The sequence below is a fragment of the Protomyctophum parallelum genome, assembly GCF_964188405.1.
Source record: "Protomyctophum parallelum genome assembly, chromosome: 5".
Lineage (NCBI taxonomy): Eukaryota > Metazoa > Chordata > Actinopteri > Myctophiformes > Myctophidae > Protomyctophum > Protomyctophum parallelum.
In genome coordinates, this window is record NC_139702.1 from 9,177,191 (window position 1) to 9,204,778 (window position 27,588).

Genomic DNA, 27,588 nt, shown 5'->3' on the forward strand with positions numbered 1-27,588 from the left:
AAAGAAAGCCCATGAGACGAAAGAGGCGGAGAATGAAATGGAGACCCCGGGTGGGATGGCGGCGGGCGGCGGCGGCGGTGATACGGTTCTTCTCGTCCGACTCTTCTCTGTCCAAACCAAGGCAGGGAAAAACTTTGTCCGTTTTCCTATCCTGTGTATGTTACATCACTTCCTACAGGAAGCATGTAGACAAAGCCTCAACAATAATGAGCCACACACACACACACACCCAGATACATGTCCATTACACACACACACACACACACACACACACACACACACACACACACACACAGACAGATACATGTCCATTACACACACACACACACACACACACACAGATACACGTCCATTACACACACACACACACACACACACACACACACACACACACACACACACACACACACACACACACACACACACACACACACACACAGATACACATCCATTCCACACACACACACCCAGATACACATCCATTCCACACACACACACATACATACACACACACACACACACACACGTCCATTCCTCACGCACACACCTCTCCTCTGTGAAACCTTGTTGTATGTCCCAACGCCGCTACGTTTCAGGAAAAGGAAAAAGGAATCTGTGGATGCATTTCAGAATTATCTGTATTTGGCCGCAGACCCACATCTGAAAATATGTTGTTCCAGGGACTACCCCAGCCCCCCCCCCCCCCCCCCCCGTTAAAAAACTACGAAAATATAAATAAAGATTTGCGCCACATTTTCACAAAAAAAAAAAAAAAGAAAAATCTAAAAGGTCGTAGCGCGGCACTCAGAGCTATTTTCTATTGCTAAAGTATAACATAATGCTTGAAACACCAAAAGGAGTTCCCGTCCTTTAGAAGAAATAAATACATTAAAAGCCATTATTCTGGGCAAATCTTGTAGATTGCCTGTTTCCACTGCTATTGACACTCATGATATTGTCATACGACTAAGTATAAAATACAGCATACATTCATGAAATATACTGTATAAAATATGAAATGACTGTACAGATATACACGCCGCTCGCCGCGCGCGCACACACAGGAAAATAGACGGACACAAGAAAAACAGACATTCACCTTATCTGAACTTCAACCAAGATGGTTGTAAACACATCTGCGGAAATGTAAACATCTGCATGATAGCTCCAAACCAAGAAGGGAAATGGAGGAAGTGGTCAAGAGGACAGGGATAAGGTTTTGACCCTTGACCTCGTCCTTATCAGTCGAGGCTATTTCTAGGAGGAGACGGATAAGGCCTTCTGCTCTGGATTATCCCATTTAGGCCTGACCTCAAAATTTTAAAAATAATCTTCTAAATCCTCCAGTTTTCTGAAATAAATATTTTCACGATTAAAAAAGAAATAGCAGACCTACAAGCTCATAGCGCGCCACCGAGTGGCGCGCTATGAGCTTGTGGATCTGCTATTTTTCAATAGCTAAATTATAACATAATGTTTAAAACACAAAGGGGTTAAATTAGTCAAACAGAAGCAGAATGGGACAAGATCCAATAATCTACATAGACCGGCTTTATGTTAACTGCATTTACACAACAGTTACTTCCAGTCTAGTAATTTAATTGGACAAGAGGGCATTTCATGATGTTTTCCATTCTAATTGATACAAAAAAAAAGACAATTATAAAACACTGAAGTCATTCAATAAGATTTCACCAACTGCACACTCGTGCCAGCGGCCGATTAACAGCCCAGATGATATACTGTAGTAAACTAAAGTATAACAGCACTATCTTCTCCTGTCATTTAGGCCTGACGTCAAAATTAAAAGAATGTCTTCAAAATCATGACAGTTTTCTGAAAAACCATGATTCTGTATCAGTCAGTGGTGCTCAATATTTCATGTCAAGGACCCCAAAAAGTATATGTAATATGCCTCCGCCCCCCCATTTGAAAATACAGTATGTTGTTCCAGGGACAGCAAAGATTTGAGTTAAAATGTTCACTCTGTAATAATATATATTCAAAGATTTGAGGCACATTTTCACGACTTTAAAAAAAATAGCAGACCCCTACAAGCTCGTAGCGCGCCACTCGCTTTTCAAAGCCCACTTGATTATAAGGATAGAGACACAATGTTACTACTGTAACAGTGTCTTTGCAGGTGTCCAGGAATTCTGTACCAACCTGTAATGGTCGAGGCAAGCGTTGTCTGAGACACTTACATTATAAGATAGAGGTTTAATACATGAGCTCAAGTACATTAACCCATTCTGAACGGGAACCCATTTTGGTGTTAGCATCGTGTCGTGCTTTAGCTATTTAAAAATAGCAGATCTACAAGCTCATATCGCGCCACTCGGTGGCGCGATATGAGCTTGTAGGTCTGCTATTTTTGAAAAATCTAAGACACTTTTAGAATCTGATCTCAGGTCAGAATGGGTTAAGGAAAGCAGCGAGAGGAGCATATTTACAGATAAAGAGACGCCCGTGCTACTGAGCCACGCTGTAACCATAACAATACATTCAGTAAATATCTGGTCAGCATATATTGGGGTCTTGGAATATTCAGACTGCTGAGGCATTTCACAAGGAGAAGGACAAATGGCATATTTGCATTCTTAAGGACAAAGGTGAACAATACAATAACAATATATAAACTGTTTCTTTCCTGTTTATTCTTTATTTTTATTCAAATGTCATTTTATAATGTTTTTCTTTTACTTAATGGTTTATCATGTGAAGCCCTCGAACATTGCCTTGTTGAAAAAAACGGTGCTTTACAAATAAACCTGCCTCGCCTTGCAGCAGCTTTATTTTTCTAAGGCATTGGAATGCTTGATATAATCTTCGCTTCACTTCTACAGAGGTATTACGACACAATTCAAGGGCATGTTATTAACCCATTTTGACCTTCTAATTCCTGACAGTTTTCTGAAAACATTTCAAACATTTTCATGTCAAAGACCCCCAAAACTAGATGTATTTGGCCGTCGACCCCCATCTGAAAACATGTTGTTCCATAGACCCCTCAGAAGCAAAGATTTTAGTTAAAAACACGCTCTGAAAGAATATATATTCAAAGATTTCAGGCACATTTTCACGAATTTAATAAAATAGCAGACCTACAAGCTCATATAGCGCGCCACTCGGTGGCACGCTATGAGCTTGTAGATCTGCTTTTTCAATAGCTGAAGTATGACATAATGCTTAAAACACCAACAGGGGTTCCCGCCCAAAATGGGTTAAACATCTTCTCAGATATCTGAACCGACGTTGAAACTTGCATGATTTTGAAAAGTGTTTCTCAAACATTTACAAACCAGAGTCCCTATATTGTGCCTCTCATTGGGATTTGTTTTTTTTTAATTTGATGGCACCATTTCTAGAATGAACAGTTCAGTAACCTGTCTACCAGTGATATGGATTCCAAGATAAAATATAATAAATAAAGTTAGCAAGTTAGTTCCAGAGCCACAGGAAGGCACCCAGGTTAGTTCCAGATCCACAGGAAGGCACCCAGGTTAGTTCCAGATCCACAGGAAGGCACCCAGGTTAGTTCCAGATCCACAGGAAGGCACCCAGGTTAGTTCCAGACCCACAGGAAGGCACCCAGGTTAGTTCCAGAGCCACAGGAAGGCACCCAGGTTAGTTCCAGAGCCACAGGAAGGCACCCAGGTTAGTTCCAGACCCACAGGAAGGCACCCAGGTTAGTTCCAGAGCCACAGGAAGGCACCCAGGTTAGTTCCAGAGCCACAGGAAGGCACCCAGGTTAGTTCCAGACCCACAGGAAGGCACCCAGGTTAGTTCCAGAGCCACAGGAAGGCACCCAGGTTAGTTCCAGAGCCACAGGAAGGCACCCAGGTTAGTTCCAGAGCCACAGGAAGGCACCCAGGTTAGTTCCAGAGCCACAGGAAGGCACCCAGGTTAGTTCCAGAGCCACAGGAAGGCACCCAGGTTAGTTCCAGAGCCACAGGAAGGCACCCAGGTTAGTTCCAGATCCACAGGAAGGCACCCAGGTTAGTTCCAGAGCCACAGGAAGGCACCCAGGTTAGTTTCAGAGCCACAGGAAGGCACCCAGGTTAGTTCCAGAGCCACAGGAAGGCACCCAGGTTAGTTCCAGAGCCACAGGAAGGCACCCAGGTTAGTTTCAGAGCCACAGGAAGGCACCCAGGTTAGTTCCAGATCCACAGGAAGGCACCCAGGTTAGTTCCAGACCCACAGGAAGGCACCCAGGTTAGTTCCAGATCCACAGGAAGGCACCCAGGTTAGTTCCAGAGCCACAGGAAGGCACCCAGGTTAGTTCCAGAGCCACAGGAAGGCACCCAGGTTAGTTTCAGACCCACAGGAAGGCACCCAGGTTAGTTCCAGATCCACAGGAAGGCACCCAGGTTAGTTCCAGAGCCACAGGAAGGCACCCAGGTTAGTTCCAGACCCACAGGAAGGCACCCAGGTTAGTTCCAGATCCACAGGAAGGCACCCAGGTTAGTTCCAGAGCCACAGGAAGGCACCCAGGTTAGTTTCAGATCCACAGGAAGGCACCCAGGTTAGTTCCAGAGCCACAGGAAGGCACCCAGGTTAGTTTCAGAGCCACAGGAAGGCACCCAGGTTAGTTTCAGAGCCACAGGAAGGCACCCAGGTTAGTTCCAGAGCCACAGGAAGGCACCCAGGTTAGTTTCAGAGCCACAGGAAGGCACCCAGGTTAGTTTCAGAGCCACAGGAAGGCACCCAGGTTAGTTTCAGAGCCACAGGAAGGCACCCAGGTTAGTTTCAGAGCCACAGGAAGGCACCCAGGTTAGTTTCAGAGCCACAGGAAGGCACCCAGGTTAGTTTCAGAGCCACAGGAAGGCACCCAGGTTAGTTTCAGACCCACAGGAAGGCACCCAGGTTAGTTCCAGAGCCACAGGAAGGCACCCAGGTTAGTTCCAGACCCACAGGAAGGCACCCAGGTTAGTTCCAGAGCCACAGGAAGGCACCCAGGTTAGTTCCAGAGCCACAGGAAGGCACCCAGGTTAGTTTCAGATCCACAGGAAGGCACCCAGGTTAGTTCCAGAGCCACAGGAAGGCACCCAGGTTAGTTTCAGAGCCACAGGAAGGCACCCAGGTTAGTTTCAGAGCCACAGGAAGGCACCCAGGTTAGTTCCAGAGCCACAGGAAGGCACCCAGGTTAGTTTCAGAGCCACAGGAAGGCACCCAGGTTAGTTTCAGAGCCACAGGAAGGCACCCAGGTTAGTTTCAGAGCCACAGGAAGGCACCCAGGTTAGTTTCAGAGCCACAGGAAGGCACCCAGGTTAGTTTCAGAGCCACAGGAAGGCACCCAGGTTAGTTTCAGAGCCACAGGAAGGCACCCAGGTTAGTTTCAGACCCACAGGAAGGCACCCAGGTTAGTTCCAGATCCACAGGAAGGCACCCAGGTTAGTTCCAGACCCACAGGAAGGCACCCAGGTTAGTTCCAGAGCCACAGGAAGGCACCCAGGTTAGTTCCAGAGCCACAGGAAGGCACCCAGGTTGCCGGCCCAAATCCGGCGTGCCGCCCCGCTGTAATGTACTACTGTACTGTACTGTCACTGTACTGTCACTGGCACACCTGAAATCATCATATATACACCATTCCCTGCTTTGAGAACCACTGCTTTGTAGGAAAAAGCTTTCGCACACCTAGAAATCAGGCGTATGCACAGGTGCGTAGGCCAGTGGACATCACAGGTGCGTAGGCCAGGTGTGTAGGCCAGGTGTGTAGGCCAGGTGCGTAGAGCCGTAGACCAGTGGACATCAATGAAAGGAATGAAAATACACCCGCACACCCGTGTATCTGTACATGAGTATTTTCTTTTAACCCATTCTGACCTGAGATCAGATTCATACGAGGTTTCCACTGGACACACTGGTCTGATTAAACCCATTCTGACCTGAGATCAGATTCTAAAAAATGTCAGTCGTTCTTCGATTTTTTCAAAAATAGCAGACCTACAAGCTCGTAGCGCGCCACTCGGTGGCGCGATATGAGCTTGTAGATCTGCTATTTTTCAATAGATAAAGCATGACATGATGCCGACACCAAAATGGGTGCCCGGTCAGAATGGGTTAATAATGCAACGTTACGGTCCCTCCGGACTAGAGATGCTCCGATAATCGGGCCACCGATCAGAGTAAATATCGGCCGATACAGCCGATCTCTGATCATTCCGATCATTCCTTTCATTGATCGGCAATTTACCCCATATAGAGAAACCGATCTTTTACACTATTTAAGTGGTATAAATGTCAATCAGATATATAGTATAATATCATTTTGCATTTTTGTGACAGGCCTTTAAACATTCTCCCCTTCCTCCCTACACACAGGAACAGTTTTGATGTGGGTTTTGACATAATTATAATAATTTTGGAAATATTCAAATTTGCCTCTTACGCACAAGATCTGTATCGGCCATATCGGTATCGGTCGATCATGAGAAAAACAATCGGTGATCCAAAAAACCTGATCGGAGCATCCCTACTCCGGACCTTCTTCAGAACCACTGCTTTTTTTTTAGGGGCACGGTGGCACAGTTGGTAGTGCTGTCGCCTCACAGCTAGAAGGTCCTGGGTTCGATTCCCGCTCGGGGCGCTGTGGGTGCTGGCGGCGTGTTTCCTCCTCCGCGTCATCAGTGCCCATACCCGAGGCGGGGTTGGCGAAAGGGCCTTTCTGTGTGGAGTTTGCATGTTCTCCCCGTGTCCACTAGGGTAGGTACCCTCACAAAAACATGCAGTAATCCTGGTCTCTAAACTGCCTCCCCCTGGCCAGCCGGGGCGCCTGATGGAGGGGAAAGGAACTGGTTGGAATAACGTGTTCCTTCCACGTGCTACGTCCAACCAGGGAAACTCCCCCCTGTCAGGTGTAAAGGAGCAACTTGGACACTCAGGCATGAAGGAAGCATGAGTTAAGTCCGTTGCTCTCCCTAGGTTGGCGGAGGGTGTGTAGAGCCCAGGATCACATCACAGGATGATTGACACAGGGGTGAAAAATGGGTTACAAAATCGTGGGACAAAAAAATATATAAATTATAGAAGCACTGCTTTAACATGACAGAGAAACAGGCAACGCTCTGCCACCATTATGGTCTGCTTCTGATATAACCCACTAGGAGGCATCATTTTCAAGCGTTTCCAGCACATATGGAAGGCTCCAGGCCAGACCACTGTGACCGCAGAACCCCTGTAATTCCCCCCAGAAAGAAAGGACGACTGGAGCCAGTTCTGTCTCCCCCAAAAAGCTCACTCTGTCAGCGTAATGTTGTATTATACCGTACACAGCAATCATGAGTCAGCCTGTTATATCTGCAGTGTTAACCCATTCTGACCTGAGATCAGATTCATAACGAGGTTTCCGCCGGACACACACTGGTCTGATGAACCCATTCTGACCTGAGATCAGATTCATACGAGGTTTCCGCCGGACACACACTGGTCTGATGAACCCATTCTGACCTGAGATCAGATTCTAAAAATTCTAAAAATAGCAGACCTACAAGCTCGTATCGCGCCACTCGGTGGCGCGATATGAGCTTGTAGATCTGCTATTTTTCAATAGCTAAAGCATAACATGATGCCAACACCAAAATGGGTGCCCGGTCAGAATGGGTTAAGATAGCCTGTGAGCCTACATCCAGCGCAATTAGTCCTGGAAGTTGGCTGGAACGACGCACCTTAACCATTATTTAAAACTTTAACTGTTGAAAAATAGCAGATCTACAAACTTGTAGATCTATTTTTGAAAAATAGTGAAAATGTGTGCAAATCTTTGAAAACATATTCGTTCACAGCAAACGTTTTTAACTCAAATATTTGCTTCTGGGGGTCCCTCCCTGGAACAATATGTTTTCAGATGGAGGTTGGCGGCCAATTTTTGGCGTCCTTAACATACGGTTTTAAACAGGTTTGAGAACCGCCGACATAGAAACCTAGGTTTTTCAGACAACTGTCGGGATTTAGAAGACAATTTGTAGAATCGACCTCAGGTCTAAATGGATTAAAGACTTTTTTTAATATAAAAAAAGGAAAGTATTACTGCATCAAAAGTAAAAAAACTGGTCAAACATTAATTGGCCAAATTGTCAAATCATATAAGAAAGAGGCAAACCTTTTGAAAATAGCCGATCTACAAGCTCACAAGGCCTGGCCAACACCAGCCGTTGTGAGCTTGTAGATCTGCTATTTTCCTCAATATCTATCCGAGTCAAACTAAACGTAACGACCCCAACCCGAGCGATACAGCCTGAGATGCGACCGTTATGCCCATACATGGTCACGTGCATGTTTATAAGACCGTCTTCAAACGTGGCATGGGTATCATCGAGGAGTCAAGAGAGTGGGCTAGAGTCGCTGGGATTATACGGTCGTCCAGAACAGCCGATCCAACCGATATATATGCCCATTCATGGGCATGCAAAATAGGGATCTCCATTATCCCATTCTGACCGGGCACCCATTTTGGTGTTAGCATCATGTTATGCTTTAGCTATTGAAAAACAGCAGATCTACAAGCTCATATCGCGCCACCGAGTGGCGCGATACGAGCTTGTAGGTCTGCTATTTTTTTTTAAACGAAGAGCGACTGACATTTTTAGAATCTGATCTCAGGTCAGAATGGATTCATCAGACCAGTGTGGGTCCGGCGGAAACCTCGTATGAATCTGATCTCAGGTCAGAATGGGTTAAACTGTACGGTCATAAAACCAAGGACCGACACATACATGGAGATCACCATGTGGGCACCAAAGGGACACTACCCTATGGAATGCCTTGCCTCTGGCTAATAGCATTAGCTATTGAAAAACAGCAGACCTACAAGCTCATAGCGCGCCACCGAGTGGCGCGCTACGAGCTTGTAGGTCTGCTATTTTTGTAAAAATCAAAGAACGACTGACATTTTTAGAATCTGATCTCAGGTCAGAATGGGTTCATCAGACCAGTGTGTGTCCAGTGGAAACCTCGTATGAATCTGATCTCAGGTCAGAATGGGTTAAGAGACTCCCAAAGGCTCATTTATTCCGTAAGTATTTCTCCCATGTACCTTTGACCTTTGACCTGAGCCCTTTTATAGCCCTATGTCTTTGTTCTGCCCCGTTTTGTTTTTGGTTCTGCTCATTTATAGTCACAACTGTATTTGTTCTGTTTTTTTTCTGTGCTTCCATTTGTTTTTACTGTGTCAATTGTTGTTCAGCACCTTGTAGCTTTGCTTCGAAAGGTGCTTTATAAATAGAATTTACTTACTTACTTACAGACAGACAGGTACAGCGGGTACTCTTGACAAAGCCCCCCGACACAATGACTCAGACATAATATCGGTCAGATCGGCGCTATACAACGTAGGTGTGAGGGCCGCATATAGCTCTAGTATGTAGTAGAACTAGACCATCTACCTTTTTTACATTTTGTAATAGGGGCGACTGCAGCCAGAGGCTATATGGTTATTTGGCACGGAAATGTTTGGTAACAAAACGAGGCTACTGCCTTTGCTACAAGGGGCTAGAGGAGGTGTGGAATAAAGTTCCTCACACACCAGCAGCGTGCTGAAAAACTGTTCTGAAAATGCGTCGGCGAACATTTCACATCAAACAACAGCTAATTTGGCGATGCCTCATTCACACAGGTTGCCGATTCATTTGCGTCGGAAAGTCCATATTGTTTCGAGAGAAAAAAAACGTCGCTTCGTCGCCTCTATATATACAGGACGTCCTCATGACACAAACAGCAGCAAGTTAAAATAAATTAATGTGAATTAATCGCATGAAATAAACACCGTCAGAGTGTAAAGGACCTAAAGAAACAGCAATCACAGATGAAGGGGAATTCCTCAGCCAGAAAATGAAGGTCGGTGAGTGAACACAGCCGTTATTATGAATGCACTGAGGAGCGCTAACCCGCTAATGGCAATAAATACAAGCACGGGCCTTGTTTAACACCGATTACTTTTATAGCAATGGAAAACCATTACTTTCCAGGAACTGGAAAAAGAAAAGAACCTGTGTTCCATATAGTGTAGTTATTATTTAGTCACAAGACAGATATTTAACTACTTTTGACCTGAGATCAGATTCTAAAAAATGTCTTCTACATCCTGACAGTTTTCTGAAAAAGCTATGCATTACGTTATGCTTTAGCTATTGAAAAATAGCAGATCTACAAGCTCATAGCGTGCCACAGCTGGTTAAAGTCTATAGACATACGAGTCTAATAAGTGTGACTCTCCTGTTAGTAAGTTACTACAGTAGTATGTGTGCACAGAGAGATCAACTCTTTTGCAATGGTGGAACCTAGCAGAAAACACTAGAGCTGCAGTAGTAGAACAAACAGCAGATATACTATAAAAGTTTGTAGATCTGCTAATGCGCTACTTTGTCTTTGACAAAGTATAATTAAATGGCCATGCATAATGAACCCTAGCGAGTCCAATTTTGGGGGCAAACATTCGGCAAAAAATAGCCTATCTACAAGCTCACAATGCTCACACTGTGACCCAGCGTATACACTTACAGTTTGGCAATTATCTGCAAAGATTTGGTATAGAGAGAAAAAGGAGGGGGCCTAGTACAGACCCCTGAGGGACTCCGGTCAAACAGAGCACATAGGGATAAAGTGTGTTTAGGTGCAATGCCGAGTCGGAGTCTACATCCTGATAGTCTACGATTCCTTATAAAGTTTAATGAAATCCCCTTTCGGTCCAGTGAAGCGGAGATGCTGTTGAGAAGCAGAGAGTTTAAAGAGACAGCTCAAAGTAGGGCATTAGGACCTACAGACTGCTGTGTGTATTGTGTACACAAAACACATGGACAGGTAAGGTACAATTAAACAAAACGAAAACATCACTTTCACAGTGCACACATGTGTCAAGAGTGACACTCAGCTCACATGAGCACTGCATGCGCACAGAATTTTCATTCGTCAGCATGAAGCGCGGCCTAAACATGAATTTTGGATTTTTTTGCTATAGCAGGTAAACTGCCACTGCTGGCCAACTTAAAGAAGAATATAGGCCTATGGTAGTAATTATTAACCTACTTGCGCCGCTCGCGCACAGACGCATCAAAGGGATTGAGATAATTGCTATGGGCAGCCTGCCAAACCCCCAAGGTGTACAGATATGCAATGTGACGTGTATCTACTAAGTGTTTCATTTAACTGGAAGAGTTACATTTTTCCTTTCTACTCTGTCATATGTACTTTCTACTCTGTCACATATGTACTTTCTACTCTGTCATATATGTACTTTCTACTCTGTCATATATGTACTTTCTACTCTGTCATATGTACTTTCTACTCTGTCATATGTACTTTCTACTCTGTCATATGTACTTTCTACTCTGTCATATGTACTTTCTACTCTGTCATATATACTTTCTACTATGCCCATCTGAAAATATGTTGTTCCAGGGACCCACCAGAGTCGAGTTAAAAAACTGAAACTCTGAAAGAATATATTCAAAGATTAGAGGCACATTTTCACGATCTTTCCAAAAAATAGCAGACCTGCCGCGCTATGAGCTTGTAGATCTGCTATTTCTCAATAGCTAAAGTATAACATAATGCTATGAACTCCAAAAGGGGCTAAAGTTAACCCATTCTGAACGGGAACCCATTTTGGGGTTAGCATCATGTTATGCTTTAGCTATTGAAAAATAGTAGATCTACAAGCTCATATCGCGCCACCGAGTGGCGCGATACGAGCTTGTAGGTCTGCTATTTTTGAAAAATCGAAGAGCGACTGACATTTCTAGAATCTGATCTCAGGTCAGAATGGGTTCATCAGACCAGTGTGTGTCCAGTGGAAACCTCGTATGAATCTGATCTCAGGTCAGAATGGGTTCATCAGACCAGTGTGTGTCCAGTGGAAACCTCGTATGAATCTGATCTCAGGTCAGAAGGGGCTAAACAATCCAGCAGAAGTCTGAGTAAGTAGTTCTGCAGAAGCAGTTGAGCCGTACACACTCAGATATCATGACATCATGACTGGGCAGAATTATCCGCTTGTGTCATCTGACCCTGAAACGATTCAGTCTGACAGAAAGACAGAGTAGAGCCTGACCGATACATCAGCCTGGATGAGATTATCTATTATTAGCCAATGTTTCACTTTGACGACAGCAATTATGTTTTTATTTTTCTATTTATGTATTTATAAACGTCAGACCTGACGTCGAAATGAAAAAAGAAAGTCTTCTGAAAGAATATAATTATATTCAAAGATTTGTGCCACATTTTCACGATTTTTCAAAAATAGCTAAAGTATAACATAATACTTGGTTAAAACACCAAAAGAGGTTCCCGTTCAGAATGGGTTAATATTACCCAATATTTTTAAACACTTTCAATAGCAGATCTACAAACACACAAACCGTCACGGCATGTGACACGGTGTGAGCTCTTAGAGTTAGATTGGCTATTTTGGAACAATACTCAATATGGAATAAGTGGTTCCAATTAAATCAATTATAGTTAATATGTTCTCAAATACAAAGTCCATCAAATCTAAGTTATGCAGACCTACAAGCTCGTAGCGCGCCACTCGGTGGCGCGCTATGAGCTTGTAGATCTGCTATTTTTCAATAGTTAAAACACCAAAAGGGGTTCCCGTACAGAATGGGTTAAATTAGAAGGGGAACGAAGCGAGAAAGAGCAAATGGGGTGAAAACGTTTTAGGACTCCAGTGCGTGCGTGTTTGTCTGGTGTCCAACGACAACGATCGCAGCTGGCATTCTTCATTCCCGTTTCTCCCCCAGTAAAACAGTGAGACTACAACATCATCCCATTCTGACCTGAGATCAGATTCTAAAAAATGTCTTCTACATCCTGACAGTTTTCTGAAAAAGCTATGTTTCTTTGTCAGTCGTTCTTCAATTTTTTCAAAAATAGCAGATCTACAAGCTCATAGCGCGCCACTCGGTGGCGCGCTATGAGCTTGTAGATCTGCTATTTTTGCAATAGCTAAAGCATAGCATAATGCTAACACCAAAATGGGTTATGACAGTGAGACTATAGGACAGTTCATCTGGATGGATATGCAGCTCTGAATAGTCATCCATCAATGTGTTATTACTCTGTGACTTAATGAGCATATTAGAAACCAAAGCATGGCGTTCTAATAACATGAAGAAGATCAAGTACGACTTACAAGCCATGGAGGAATAAATACATAAATAAATACATCTGGATTCAAAACAGAGATTGAGCAATAAGAACGAACGGATCACTTAATGATAAACAGATGCAGACGTTTAAGACACGGACAGCAGACGGCAAACAGGGAAAGGAATGCAAACAGAAATGATGACGAAACAGCCAAACAGTTGTTCGTGCAGCCATGCATCCATTTTCATGTCAAAAAGACCCACAAATTAATGTGAATTTGGCCACAGAGCTATATTTTGTGCCAGCCTGCCACAGGGGACCCCAGACAAGATTTCTGTTGTTGAAATGTTCCAAAAATGTTCAAACATTTTCACATTTTTGTTTAAACCCATTCTGACCGGGCACCCATTTTGGTGTTGGCATCATGTTATGCTTTAGCTATTGAAAAATAGCAGATCTACAAGCTCATATCGCGCCACCGAGTGGCGCGATACGAGCTTGTAGGTCTGCTATTTTTTGAAAAATCGAAGACACTTTTAGAATCTGATCTCAGGTCAGAATGGGTTAATAATGAAACTGTCAGGATGTAATAGACATTTTTAGAATCTGATCTCAGGTCAGAATGGGTTAATAATGAAACTGTCAGGATGTAATAGACATTTTTAGAATCTGATCTCAGGTCAGAATTAGGGTTAAGAGCTTTGGAAAATAGCAGATCTAGCGAGCTTGTTGTATGTAGGGTACAAGTGCTCAGACCGATTTTGATGCCATGTCAACTCATTTTTGAGAAGCAACGCTCAAGGAAGTGACGTTTTGACGCTTTACAAATCTGTTTACATTCTCCGTCAAAGTGAAAATATCGTATCCGGGGGTCTCTGGGGACCCCCAGGAGTTCTTGGGCAGGTTCCAGGGAGTCCCCAGCAAAAGTAGTTAATGTAGCGTCACAATACATTTTACCACTGTATCCATTTACACGATGGCTATTAAAAGATAAGCCACAGGTGTCATCGATCACAGGTGATACTAATTAAGGCTCTGTTCCATTTAGTGTTCAGTGGTTCTCAAACTTTTTCATTTCAAGGACCCCCCGTAACTCTGAGAGTGTACAAATGGCGTCCATTTGGTTCCATTGATTTGTACACTCTCAAGAGTTAACCCATTCTGAACGGGAACCCATTTTGGTGTTAGCATCATGTTATGCTTTAGCTATTGAAAAATAGCAGATCTACAAGCTACGATACGAGCTTGTAGGTCTGCTATTTTTGAAAAATCGAAGAGCGACTGACATTTCTAGAATCTGATCTCAGGTCAGAATGGGTTAATCAGACCAGTGTGTGTCCAGTGGAAACCTCGTATGAATCTGATCTCAGGTCAGAAACTCAGAATGGGTTAATTTGGCCATTTGGAACCCACTGGAGGACACTTTGACTGAGACCCACTGGTGTAGCAGAGTGTTTCCAGTGAGCCAACATGTACAAACAGCAGCACCCTGACTCTGTTTGACCATGAATGGAACAGAGCCTTCGTTAGTATCATCCGTAACACCAATGGCGTGTGTGCATAGAGCCCATTTGGGGGTCCTTGGCACGATAAAGTTTAACCCATTTTGGGGCAGGAACCCCCTTTTTGGTGTTAGCATCATGTTATGCTTTAGCTATTGAATTTTTTAGAAATATCATGAACATGTGGTGCAAAGCTTTGAATATATAATCCTTCAGATCGAACATTTTTAACTCAAATCTTTGCTTCTGGGAGGTGGTCCCTGAAACAACACATTTTCAGATGGGGGGTCAGCGGCCAATTTCATATATTTTTGGGGGTCCTTGACATGAAATATTGAGAACCACTTTTCAGGAAAAAAAATGACATTTGAAAAAAGACATTTTTGTAAATTTCGACGTCAGGCCTAAATGGCTTAAGAAGCACAGCGCTATAGTCAGTTGTTACCTTGAAGAAGCTACCACTCCGGTCCATGGCACCAGGGGGAGGAGGGGTCCCAGGCGGTGTGCTCCTGTCCATGGCCCCAGGGGGAGGAGGGGTCCCAGGCGGTGTGCTCCGGTCCATGGCACCAGGGGGAGGAGGGGTCCCAGGCGGTGTGCTCCGGTCCATGGCACCAGGGGGAGGAGGGGTCCCAGGCGGTGTGCTCCGGTCCATGGCACCAGGGGGAGGAGGGGTCCCAGGCGGTGTGCTCCGGTCCATGGCACCAGGGGGAGGAGGGGTCCCAGGCGGTGTGCTCCTGTCCATGGCACCAGGGGGAGGAGGGGTCCCAGGCGGTGTGCTCCTGTCCATGGCACCAGGGGGAGGAGGGGTCCCAGGCGGTGTGCTCCGGTCCATGGCACCAGGGGGAGGAGGGGTCCCAGGCGGTGTGCTCCGGTCCATGGCACCAGGGGGAGGAGGGGTCCCAGGCGGTGTGCTCCGGTCCATGGCACCAGGGGGAGGAGGGGTCCCAGGCGGTGTGCTCCGGTCCATGGCACCAGGGGGAGGAGGGGTCCCAGGCGGTGTGCAGCACTGGGCCATGTTGGCGTTGTTGTGGCTCCGCAGGGAGAAGAGTATCCCCTCCGCTCTGCGTCCGGCTGGACTGTTTATGTCTGGGCCGGGCCGGGCCGGGTCGCTGCTGCTGTCTGCAGCCCTGTGTGTCTGGGTCGGGTCGCTGCTGCCTGTCTGCAGCCCTGTGTGTCTGGGCCGGGTCGGGTCGCTGCTGCCTGTCTGCAGCCCTGTGTGTCTGGGCCGGGCCGGGTCGCTGCTGCCTGTCTGCAGCCCTGTGTGTCTGGGCCGGGTCGGGTCGCTGCTGCCTGTCTGCAGCCCTGTGTGAGGAAGCAGACGGACAAAAGCAGACCAGTCGTCACTTTGGGGCTGTGGTGCGACTGTAGGAAATTCCTGGCTTTGGCCACAGTCAGGAATACTGAGGTGCTGGTCCGCTGGAATGCTCCGTTTCCCTCTCAGTCTCGCTCTCACGCCCCCCCCCCCCCCCCCCCCCCCTCTCTGTCTCCGTCTCTTTCTCCTTCTCTTCCCCTCTCTACGGATAGTCACGTTCATTTCCTGCTCTACCGTTCGCCCCACAGGTTCTGACACACACTCCGAGTCCTCACATATTCTGTCCCCTTCTTGTCTGAGCTATTATTCCTATGCATGTCCTCAAACGCACATCATTCATTTTCCAGCTGGAAGCCATGGACGTTTCCAACAACACCAGAGTGACGTCCCCAACCCACACTGGCAGTAAATGACACCATTCCATATCAAAACCTTGTATGTTCAAGACGGTTCAGGACATGGAAAAGAGAACATGTGTTTCTAATATGGATCCAGTGTAGTTATTATTTAGTCACACGCTCTTGCTAATACTTGATATTTATAAAAACCCACAGACAGACTTATCCACGTTTAAACCTGGTGTCTCCATTGTCAGCATGCCATTAGCGGTGAAGATATTGATATAGAATGGCTAGTTTTGCTACTTTCGCACAACACTGTCAACACGACAAAGTATAAAATAAGGCATTCATTTATGAGAAGACAAACGGATGGAATATTGGAGATACAAGGTTTCTGCCCAAACAGTGAGGATATTTAAGCAAAATCGATTTGAAATGGTCTTCCTTGCTTCTCCCAACTAGAAAAAAGTTGCTCATTGGAACTGTACAGTGTTCTCTTTTCTTGTTTGTTTGTTGTTTGTCACACAAAAACATTATGTCATAAGTTAGCTATTGAAAAATAGCAGATCTACAAGCTCATAGCGCGCCACCGAGTGGCGCGCTATGAGCTTGTAGGTCTGCTATTTTTGAAAAATCGTAAAAAAATGTGGCGCAAATCTTTGAATATACTGTATATTCTTTCAAAGTGAATGTTTTTAAATCAGGTCTAAATGGGCCATTATAGCAGCTTTTCTATCTCTGGCAGTGTTTCACAGTGAGCCTGTCCATTAGACACACACACACTTTTATCTCACACAGGAAGGAAGCCGTCGCCCCCATCCCTCCATCACAGGGAGACAACACAGCAACAGGGATGACAAATGGGACAGAGAATCTGGATGTTTGGAGCGTCCCCCTGCTCTCCAACCATGCACCCCCCACCACCCCCACCCCCCACCCCCGGAAGGGGGCTAAACAACATACTAGTCATTTGCATTTTTAAGACAGACCTCCTAAAAAGAAAAACCTTGGATTATGCCTTCAATAAAAGTTCAACAACTCTGTCTCACGATTTAGCAGAATTTTCCAGATTTTCCAGATTTTTGGCAAGGCTGAGGAGATCTGAACGTGGCCTATGGTGATAAATCCATGGCAGCCAGCCAGAAAACGTCCGTGGGAAACGTCACGTTGCAGACGGCCATGCATGACTGGGTACAGAAGCTGCTCTCTGGGAACTAGAAGGACGTCTCGGCTCCAACCTTGGCTGTCGGAGTGTCCCTGAGCAAGACACCTAACTCCTGAGTGTCCCTGAGCAAGACACCTAACTCCTGAGTGTCCCTGAGCAAGACACCTAACTCCTGAGTGTCCCTGAGCAAGACACCTAACTCCTGAGTGTCCCTGAGCAAGACACCTAACTCCTGAGTGTCCCTGAGCAAGACACCTAACTCCTGAGTGTCCCTGAGCAAGACACCTAACTCCTGAGTGTCCCTGAGCAAGACACCTAACTCCTGAGTGTCCCTGAGCAAGACACCTAACTCCTAACTGTCCCTGAGCAAGACACCTAACTCCTAAGTGTCCCTGAGCAAGACACCTAACTCCTGACTGTCCCTGAGCAAGACACCTAACTCCTAACTGTCCCTGAGCAAGACACCTAACTCCTGAGTGTCCCTGAGCAAGACACCTAACTCCTGAGTGTCCCTGAGCAAGACACCTAACTCCTAAGTGTCCCTGAGCAAGACACCTAACTCCTAAGTGTCCCTGAGCAAGACACCTAACTCCTGAGTGTCCCTGAGCAAGACACCTAACTCCTGAGTGTCCCTGAGCAAGACACCTAACTCCTAACTGTCCCTGAGCAAGACACCTAACTCCTGAGTGTCCCTGAGCAAGACACCTAACTCCTAACTGCTCCCTGAGCAAGACACCTAACTCCTGAGTGTCCCTGAGCAAGACACCTAACTCCTGAGTGTCCCTGAGCAAGACACCTAACTCCTGAGTGTCCCTGAGCAAGACACCTAACTCCTAACTGCTCCCTGAGCAAGACACCTAACTCCTAACTGTCCCTGAGCAAGACACCTAACTCCTAACTGTCCCTGAGCAAGACACCTAACTCCTAACTGTCCCTGAGCAAGACACCTAACTCCTAACTGCTCTCTGAGCAAGACACCTAACTCCTAACTGTCCCTGAGCAAGACACCTAACTCCTAACTGCTCCCTGAGCAAGACACCTAACTCCTAACTGCTCCCTGAGCAAGACACCTAACTCCTAACTGCTCCCTGGGGGCGTATTAAAGGCATCCACCGCTCCAATTAAAACCCATTCTGACCTGAGATCAGATTCTAAAAATGTCTTCTACATCCTGACAGTTTTCTGAAAAAGCTATGTTTCCATGTCAGTCGTCCTACAAGCTCGTAGCGCGACACTCGGTGGCGTGCTATGAGCTATTTTTCAATAGCTAAAGCATAACATAATGCTAACACCAAAAGGGGTTCCCCGCCCAAAATGGGATAAATATGTTAGTAACAACATATGAAACATCCCTGTGGTGAAACATATTGAAAAATGCTACTTGCCCAAATGTGATAACCATCACATTTGTGATGACGGCTATGGCCGTTTTTAGGATTGTTTTTCGTGCAAAACTAATGCTTGCAATGGATTCAGAATCATGAAACGTCACATGCTACTTAATTCAGAATTACATTGAGCCTTAAATAGTTTGTTACTGGTACAGTACATCCCCAAGCCTGAGTTTTTATGACGAAGATGACGAAATGAAGAAGATGACAAAGATTAAGTGTCATATACAGACACTGATCCCAGGATACGTTTTTACAGCGACCTGGTCGGTTAATGGCTATTGCGAAAGTTAGGCAATCCCCAGAAAATGTGAATTCTGAGGAAAGTCTAGTTAGTCAGTTAGCTAGTTTCACTTTGAGAGTGTATACATAATGTAATGTAGCTAACCCTATCTGTCATCATCCTCCTGTGTGGCATGTTTCCTAGAATCACGATAAAGGGATGAAAAGCTTACCGTACTACTTATAAGAATGCGTCATGAAATTACACTTTATACTTTATGTAATTCAGAATTACATTTTGCCTTAAATAGTTTGTTACTGGACAGTACATCAGCTATTTTAGCATTTTAAGTGGTGCAACCACTTTATTAAAGTAGCTTTGTGTGTCCGTGGGTGGGTGGCTGGCTGGGTCTGTCCGAGCATGAAAATAGCGTGTCACTGTTGCGCAGCCTAACACACACACACACACACACATTAACTGTATGTATATGTACTGTATATATGATGATGTTGGGTGTGACAGTACAGTACAGTAGAGGGAGAGAGGGACCCCCTGCGGACCCCCAAACGGTAACTCTGTCATTTCTCGACCGTTTTGGACGCAGGGCGGCTCGCCGGAACCGGGCCGGCACCCTGGGTGTGTTCCCCCCCCCGGGGACGGAACCGGGCCGGCACCCTGGGTGTGTTCCCCCCGGGGAACCGGGCCAGCACCCTGGGTGTGTTCCCTCCCCCCCGGGGAACCGGGCCGGCACCCTGGGTGTGTTCCCCCCCGGGGAACCGGGCCGGCACCCTGGGTGTGTTCCCCCCCCCGGGGAACCGGGCCAGCACCCTGGGTGTGTTCCCCCCCGGGGAACCGGGCCAGCACCCTGGGTGTGTTCCCCCCCGGGGAACCGGGCCAGCACCCTGGGTGTGTTTCCCCCCCGGGGAACCGGGCCAGCACCCTGGGTGTGTTTCCCCCCTGGGGAACCGGGCCAGCACCCTGGGTGTGTTCCCCCCCGGGGAACCGGGCCAGCACCCTGGGTGTGTTCCCCCCCGGGGGAACCGGGCCAGCACCCTGGGTGTGTTCCCCCCCCGGGGAACCGGGCCAGCACCCTAGGTGTGTTCCCCCCCCCCCGGGGAACCGGGCCAGCACCCTGGGTGTGTTCCCCCCCCCCCCCGGGGAACCGGGCCGGCACCCTGGGTGTGTTCCCCCCCCGGGGGAACCGGGCCAGCACCCTGGGTGTGTTCCCCCCCCCCCCCGGGGAACCGGGCCAGCACCCTGGGTGTGTTCCCCCCCCCCCCCGGGGGAACCGGGCCGGCACCCTGGGTGTGTTCCCCCCCCCGGGGAACCGGGGCCAGCACCCTGGGTGTGTTCCCCCCCGGGGAACCGGGCCAGCACCCTGGGTGTGTTTCCCCCCCCGGGGAACCGGGCCAGCACCCTGGGTGTGTCCCCCCCCCCCCCCGGGGAACCGGGCCAGCACCCTGGGTGTGTTCCCCCCCCCCCGGGGAACCGGGCCAGCACCCTGGGTGTGTTCCCCCCCCCCGGGGAACCGGGGCAGCACCCTGGGTGTGGTTCCCCCCCCCCGGGGAACCGGGCCAGCACCCTGGGTGTGTTCCCCCCCCCGGGGGAACCGGGGGCAGCACCCTGGGTGTGTCCCCCCCGGGGGACGGAACCGGGCCAGCACCCTGGGTGTGTTTCCCCCCCGGGGGACGGAAACGGGCCCAGCACCCTGGGTGTGTCCCCCCCCGGGGGACGGAAAACGGGGCAGCACCCTGGGTGTGTTCCCCCCCGGGGGACGGAACCGGGGCCAGCACCCTGGGTGTGTCCCCCCCCGGGGGACGGAAACGGGGCAGCACCCTGGGTGTGTTCCCCCCCGGGGACGGAACCGGGCCAGCACCCTGGGTTGTGTCCCCCCCCCGGGGACGGAACCGGGCCAGCACCCTGGGTGTGTCCCCCCCCCCGGGGACGGAACCGGGCCAGCACCCTGGGTGTGTCCCCCCCCCCCCTGGGTGTGTTTCCCCCCCCCCTGGGTGTGTTTCCCCCCCCCCCTGGGTGTGTTCCCCCCCCCCCCTGGGGTGTGTTCCCACCCCCCCCTGGGTGTGTTTCCCCCCCGGGAACGCCCACACAGAGTTGCACCACTTACTTCACACGGGTGTGATTTGCAATATATAATTATGTGTCCACAACTGGGATTTCTTAGGACTTTAACCCATTCTGACCTGAGATCAGATTCATACGAGGTTTGTGTCCACTGGACACACACTGGTCTGATTAACTTGTTACTAACATATTTATTAAAAGTTGAAAGAGTTTCAGTTGCAATTTGTTTAAAACCCTGCCTGTATGTTTTAGGACTCTCCAAAGATCTGGCATCGGTCGGCCTCTGTATGTAACTCATGCGTGCTGTAAAGTTATTTGTAAAAAAATAAAAAATAAAGAATTCAGTTAAATACTCAATAATGGTACAGTATGTTTTCGAACTGATCCAAGACTAACTATTTACCTGCAGCGTCTAGCAGTGAGCACTCTAAAGTTATCGATTCCATAGAGCGGCGACGCTGTGGAAATAAATCCGGGTCAGAAACCTGAACAATTCCCTGGAAATGGGGCGATAACGGCATGATGCCACACACACACAGAGAGAGATAAAGAGAGGTCGGGTCGGGTGGGAGAGTGACAGAGAGGGGGAAGGGAGACACAAGAGAGAGCCAATAATGATGAAAACAAGCAGAGATTTCCTGGCATGCCGTCAGGGGTCTGAACACAGACAGATAACAGAGATGGGTTCAGCGAAGACTCAAGCTGACTCACGCTACTTTGCTGCAGTGCCAGTGTCCTGTATATAGCGTAAATAAAATAGCAGATCTGCAAGTTCACAACGTGTCGCACTGCGACGCGTTGTGAACTTGTAGACCTGCCGTTTTCAGCAGCGCAACACCTGCGCTCAACTCAAAAGTACAAATCAGGCTTGGGGTCATCCAGGTAAACAATGTCTCCAAGTCGTGTGGTCTCCAAGTCTGTGGTGCATGCTGGGAACTGTAGTAAACAACAAGAGGAGAGCTTCCAGTTTATGCCAGGTAGAGTGCCCTGTTTGTATCTGTAGTCCAACATCAGCAGCTTCATTCAACTGCTGTCAGTCATATCCAATATTATTATCAAGCAAAAAACACTGAACCAACTTTAACAGTATGAGTTCATTCATTCGTGTGTGTGTGTGTGTGTGTGTGTGTGTGTGTGTGTGTGTGTGTGTGTGTGTGTGTGTGTGTGTGTGTGTGTGTGTGCGCGCATGCGGGAGTCAGTCTCAGCTGCTAGCAAACAAAGACACTTCTGAGTTCTGACTGAGCTAGTCTCGGCCACACAGGAACACAGTCACTGGCACTGCTACACAGGGAAACACTGTTTAAGATAAACACACACACACACACACACACACACACACACACGAAAGAGAGAGAGAGAGAGAGAGGAGTGAGAAGAGAGGAGAGAGAAAGCGAGCAAGGGGGAAGTAGAGATAGAGAGAAGGAGACAGAGGCGTGCAAAACGACAGACTGTGAGAGTTCTGTCTTGAATAATGACAGAGACCAACAGGCCATGGTAGTGAGACCGTTCTGTGGTTCCTTTTAACCCATTCTGGGCGGGCACCCCTTTTGCCGTTAGCATTACGTTATGCTTTAGCTATTGAAAAATAGCAGATCTACAAGCTCATAGCGCGCCACCGAGTGGCGCGTTATGAGCTTGTAGGTCTGCTATTTTGGAAAAAATCGAAGAACGACTGACATGGAAACATAGCTTTTTCAGAAAACTGTCAGGATGTACGTAGAAGACATTTTTAGAATCTGATCTCAGGTCAGAATGGGTTAAAGCCCATAATGGTGAGAGGGCAGCGTGGGGGACGCTACGCTGCTCCCAGTGGGCGTCATGATACACGCTCCATGCTAGCACTAATGAATAGCCTCACTGTCTCTCATCGAAACTACTCGCAGGTGTGTGTGTGTGTGTGTGTGTGTGTGTGTGTGTGTGTGTGTGTGTGTGTGTGTGCATGGGTGTTTTAGGGCTGCAACTATCGATCAAATACATTGATTACTAGTAGATGTGCTCCGATCGATCGGCCACCGATTGGTGATCGGACGATTTTCACGATCGGTAATTATTTACCCAATCTGGAGAAACCGATCATTTATACAATACAAGTAGGACGCGCAAACGCGGGAAGCGAACGCAGCTCGTTTGTGTGTGTGTGTGTGTGTGTGTGTGTGTGTGTGTGTGTGTGCGTGCTACAGCTGCGCCCTCTGGTGGCGGGCGGGTGGTGTCACAGCGGGACAGACACACAGACACACAGACACGATCTGCAGGGTCTCATAGTTAGTGCTCACTGCATTCGCAATAATTGGCATATCTTTGCGACAGGCCTAAACCTTCTCCCCTTCATCCCCACACACACACAGGAACAGTTTTGACCTGGGTTTTGATGTATAATATTTTTTGGAAAATATTCAAATTTTCCCCTTTGCGCACAAGATCGGTATCGGGCCGATCGTGAGAAAGACGATCGGTGATCGGGATCAGTCCCAAAAAACCCTGATCGGAGCACCTCTAATTACTAGTGTGATTAGCCAACCACTTAAACCTTGTGGCCGTAGAATGGACTGAACAACACAACGTTTGATGGCAGTGGAGTACATTTTTCACCCCCCCTGCCCAAGCCTGGAGTTTTTATGACAAAGATTAAGAAGATGACAAAGATTAAGTGCATGTCATATACAGACACTGAACCCAGCAGGATAGGTTTTTACAGAGACCTGGTCGGTTAATGGCTATTGCGAAAGTTAGGCAATCCCCAGAAAACGTGATATGTGAATTCTGAGGAAAGTCTAGTTAGTCAGTTAGCTATAGTTTCACTTTGAGAGTGTATACATAATGTAATGTAGCTAACCCTATCTGTCATCATCATCATCATCCTCCTGTGTGGCATGTTTCCTATAATCACATTAAAGGGATGAAAAGCTTAGCGTACTACTTGAAATTACACTTTATACAGTATTTCAGCTACAGTAACTGCCTATAACTCAAGTCACAACAGCCACACTAACTAACTATATGAGCCTATAGTCGTACTTATAGTATGTTAATACATTTGTCAGAAACGGTATGTATTAATTTCCAGCGTCTGCATCATTTTGGCACGAGTGTCAGGGTCAGACATCAAAGTGAAGATTTAAAAAAATATATATATAACTTTTGTTTAATTAAAAAAAGTATGACTTTAACATTCAAAACAAACTCCTAAGTGTTTCTCAGGCCCCTGCCACAGTGCCTGTACTGTATATAAGAGTGGTGCTGTGGTGAATGATGGCGTGCATGCAGTCACTGCAGTGGTGGTGAATGCATAAGGGACTGCAGCCAGACAGTGGTGGTGAATGCATAAGGGACTGCAGCCAGACAGTGGTGGTGAATGCATAAGGGACTGCAGCCAGGCAGCTGCATAAATGCATAAGGGACTGCAGCCAGACAGCTGCATAAATGCATAAGGGACTGCAGCAGACAGTGGTGGTAAATGCATAAGGGACTGCAGTCAGACAGTGGTGGTAAATGCATAAGGGACTGCAGCCAGACAGTGGTGGTGAATGCATAAGGGACTGCAGCCAGACAGCTGCACAAGGGACTGCAGCCAGACAGCTGCATAAATGCACCGCTGGAACCCTGACAGATCAGGAATCCCATAGGGAGGACGGGTCCTGTTATTGCAAGCCAGAAGGTGGTGTGTGTGTGAATGTGCATGTGCATGTGTCTGCAACTCTGCATGGGTGTGTGTGTGCATGCATGCATGCATGCGTGTGTGTGAGTGTGTGTGTGTGTGTGTGTGTGCGTGTGTGCTGCTCGCTTGCACACGTGCACACACACGGCCGCAAGCATGCATGAGACAAAGGGAAAAAAATAGTGTCCGGCTATTTAAAAGGAGACGTACAGGCAGGACTGTAATTTAAAGCAGAGAAGCCGTGCAGGCTGCCCTGTGTGCTCTGCTGCCTCATAGCTGAATGTGTGTCAGTGGTTCAGGCTGCCCTGTGTGCTCTGCTGCCACATAGCTGAATGTGTGTCAGTGGTTCAGGCTGCCCTGTGTGCTCTGCTGCCTCATAGCTGAATGTGTGTCAGTGGTTCAGGCTGCCCTGTGTGCTCTGCTGCCTCATAGCTGAATGTGTGTCAGTGGTTCAGGCTGCCCTGTGTGCTCTGCTGCCTCATAGCTGAATGTGTGTCAGTGGTTCAGGCTGCCCTGTGTGCTCTGCTGCCACATAGCTGAATGTGTGTCAGTGGTTCAGGCTGCCCTGTGTGCTCTGCTGCCACATAGCTGAATGTGTGTCAGTGGTTCAGGCTGCCCTGTGTGCTCTGCTGCCACATAGCTGAATGTGTGTCAGTGGTTCAGGCTGCCCTGTGTGCTCTGCTGCCCCATAGCTGAATGTGTGTCAGTGGTTCAGAGGCTGCCCTGTGTGCTCTGCTGCCACATAGCTGAATGTGTGTCAGTGGTTCAGAGGCTGCCCTGTGTGCTCTGCTGCCACATAGCTGAATGTGTGTCAGTGGTTCAGGCTGCCCTGTGTGCTCTGCTGCCCCATAGCTGAATGTGTGTCAGTGGTTCAGAGGCTGCCCTGTGTGCTCTGCTGCCCCATAGCTGAATGTGTGTCAGTGGTTCAGAGGCTGCCCTGTGTGCTCTGCTGCCACATAGCTGAATGTGTGTCAGTGGTTCAGGCTGCCCCGTGTGCTCTGCTGCCACATAGCTGACTGTGTGTCAGTGGTTCAGGCTGCCCTGTGTGCTCTGCTGCCACATAGCTGAATGTGTGTCAGTGGTTCAGGCTGCCCTGTGTGCTCTGCTGCCACATAGCTGAATGTGTGTCAGTGGTTCAGGCTGCCCTGTGTGCTCTGCTGCCTCATAGCTGAATGTGTGTCAGTGGTTCAGAGGCTGCCCTGTGTGCTCTGCTGCCACATAGCTGGATGTGTGTCAGTGGTTCAGGCTGCCCTGTGTGCTCTGCTGCCACATAGCTGAATGTGTGTCAGTGGTTCAGGCTGCCCTGTGTGCTCTGCTGCCACATAGCTGAATGTGTGTCAGTGGTTCAGAGGCTGCCCTGTGTGCTCTGCTGCCACATAGCTGAATGTGTGTCAGTGGTTCAGGCTGCCCCGTGTGCTCTGCTGCCACATAGCTGACTGTGTGTCAGTGGTTCAGAGGCTGCCCTGTGTGCTCTGCTGCCACATAGCTGAATGTGTGTCAGTGGTTCAGGCTGCCCTGTGTGCTCTGCTGCCACATAGCTGAATGTGTGTCAGTGGTTCAGGCTGCCCTGTGTGCTCTGCTGCCACATAGCTGAATGTGTGTCAGTGGTTCAGGCTGCCCTGTGTGCTCTGCTGCCACATCGCTGAATGTGTGTCAGTGGTTCAGGCTGCCCTGTGTGCTCTGCTGCCACATAGCTGAATGTGTGTCAGTGGTTCAGGCTGCCCTGTGTGCTCTGCTGCCACACAGCTGAATGTGTGTCAGTGGTTCAGGCTGCCCTGTGTGCTCTGCTGCCACATAGCTGAATGTGTGTCAGTGGTTCAGGCTGCCCTGTGTGCTCTGCTGCCACATAGCTGAATGTGTGTCAGTGGTTCAGGCTGCCCTGTGTGCTCTGCTGCCACATAGCTGAATGTGTGTCAGTGGTTCAGATGGCTGCCCTGTGTGCTCTGCTGCCACATAGCTGAATGTGTGTCAGTGGTTCAGATGAACCTACTAGCCCACATTCTGCGGGGCAAAAAAGGGCAAGGTTGTTGTTCCTCAATTGGAAAAGTTATGATTGCTTTCGAGCTATAATAGTGTTGCGCGATTCTTGCTCAAATGTGAATCTCGATTTAGTTTTTTTCCTCCACAAGAATTTCGATCACGATTCTCATTTTTTCCCATGGGAATATTTATCGTCTTTAGTCTGTAGTTGCTGAACATTTACTACATTCGAAATGTGGCACCTGGAGCCATAACTACTGTGGCTTTAAGCCTCTCTTAAAAGTCTCTCTCTTGTAGCAAAAGAGTAACTCAAAGTAATTGGACGGCCAACTAGTGCTGCACGGGTCTTCACAAAATGAGATTGCATAGGTGTCTGAATCCAGATCGCAATCTTTTTTTTAGATTAATTGTGCAGCACTGTTTCATATTTCATTTCTTGACTTCTCAAGTTGTACCCACTACTGTATATCCACTGTACTAAGAAAGAGCATGTTCCCTCTGTCACTCAAAACGCAGAAATGACTGAACGAACAGCCTGACCTCATTCTTTCAACGACATCATTCATCATCACCCACACACCAAATTCAGCTTTTCCTGTCCTGCTCGGGTAATGTAAAGTGACGCGCATTTGCTTTTCAACGTCTCCCTTTCAAGTACTTCAGAGGCGAACCAATCAAACGACATCGGAAGCAAGCAGTGCTTTAGTCTGAGAGTGTATACACGACAACCAGTACACAACAAAATCCTCCTTTTAAAAGCATTCATTTATTCATTTGTAACTCTCGAGTCGTACAACATGGAACCAAATGGAGCCGACCGAAAGGGTCCATTTGGTCACATTTTGTACACT

At 47.8% G+C, this 27,588-nt stretch overlaps 1 protein-coding gene across 3 annotated transcripts in view; it reads right to left on the minus strand.

Moving 5' to 3' along the window:
• Positions 1-15,125, minus strand: part of LOC310859365 (ras and Rab interactor 2-like) — a 74,478-nt gene extending 59,353 nt beyond the window's left edge. For all 3 annotated transcript variants that reach the window (XR_014569296.1, XM_083765869.1, XM_083765870.1), the window contains exon 1: positions 15,037-15,125. Coding sequence is in view for 2 of the 3 variants with exons in the window: in XM_083765869.1 (XP_083621995.1) it covers positions 15,037-15,108 (72 nt within the window). In the remaining variant the exon portion in view is untranslated. The remainder of the gene's footprint in view (positions 1-15,036) is intronic.
• Positions 15,126-27,588: the final 12,463 nt, after the last annotated feature.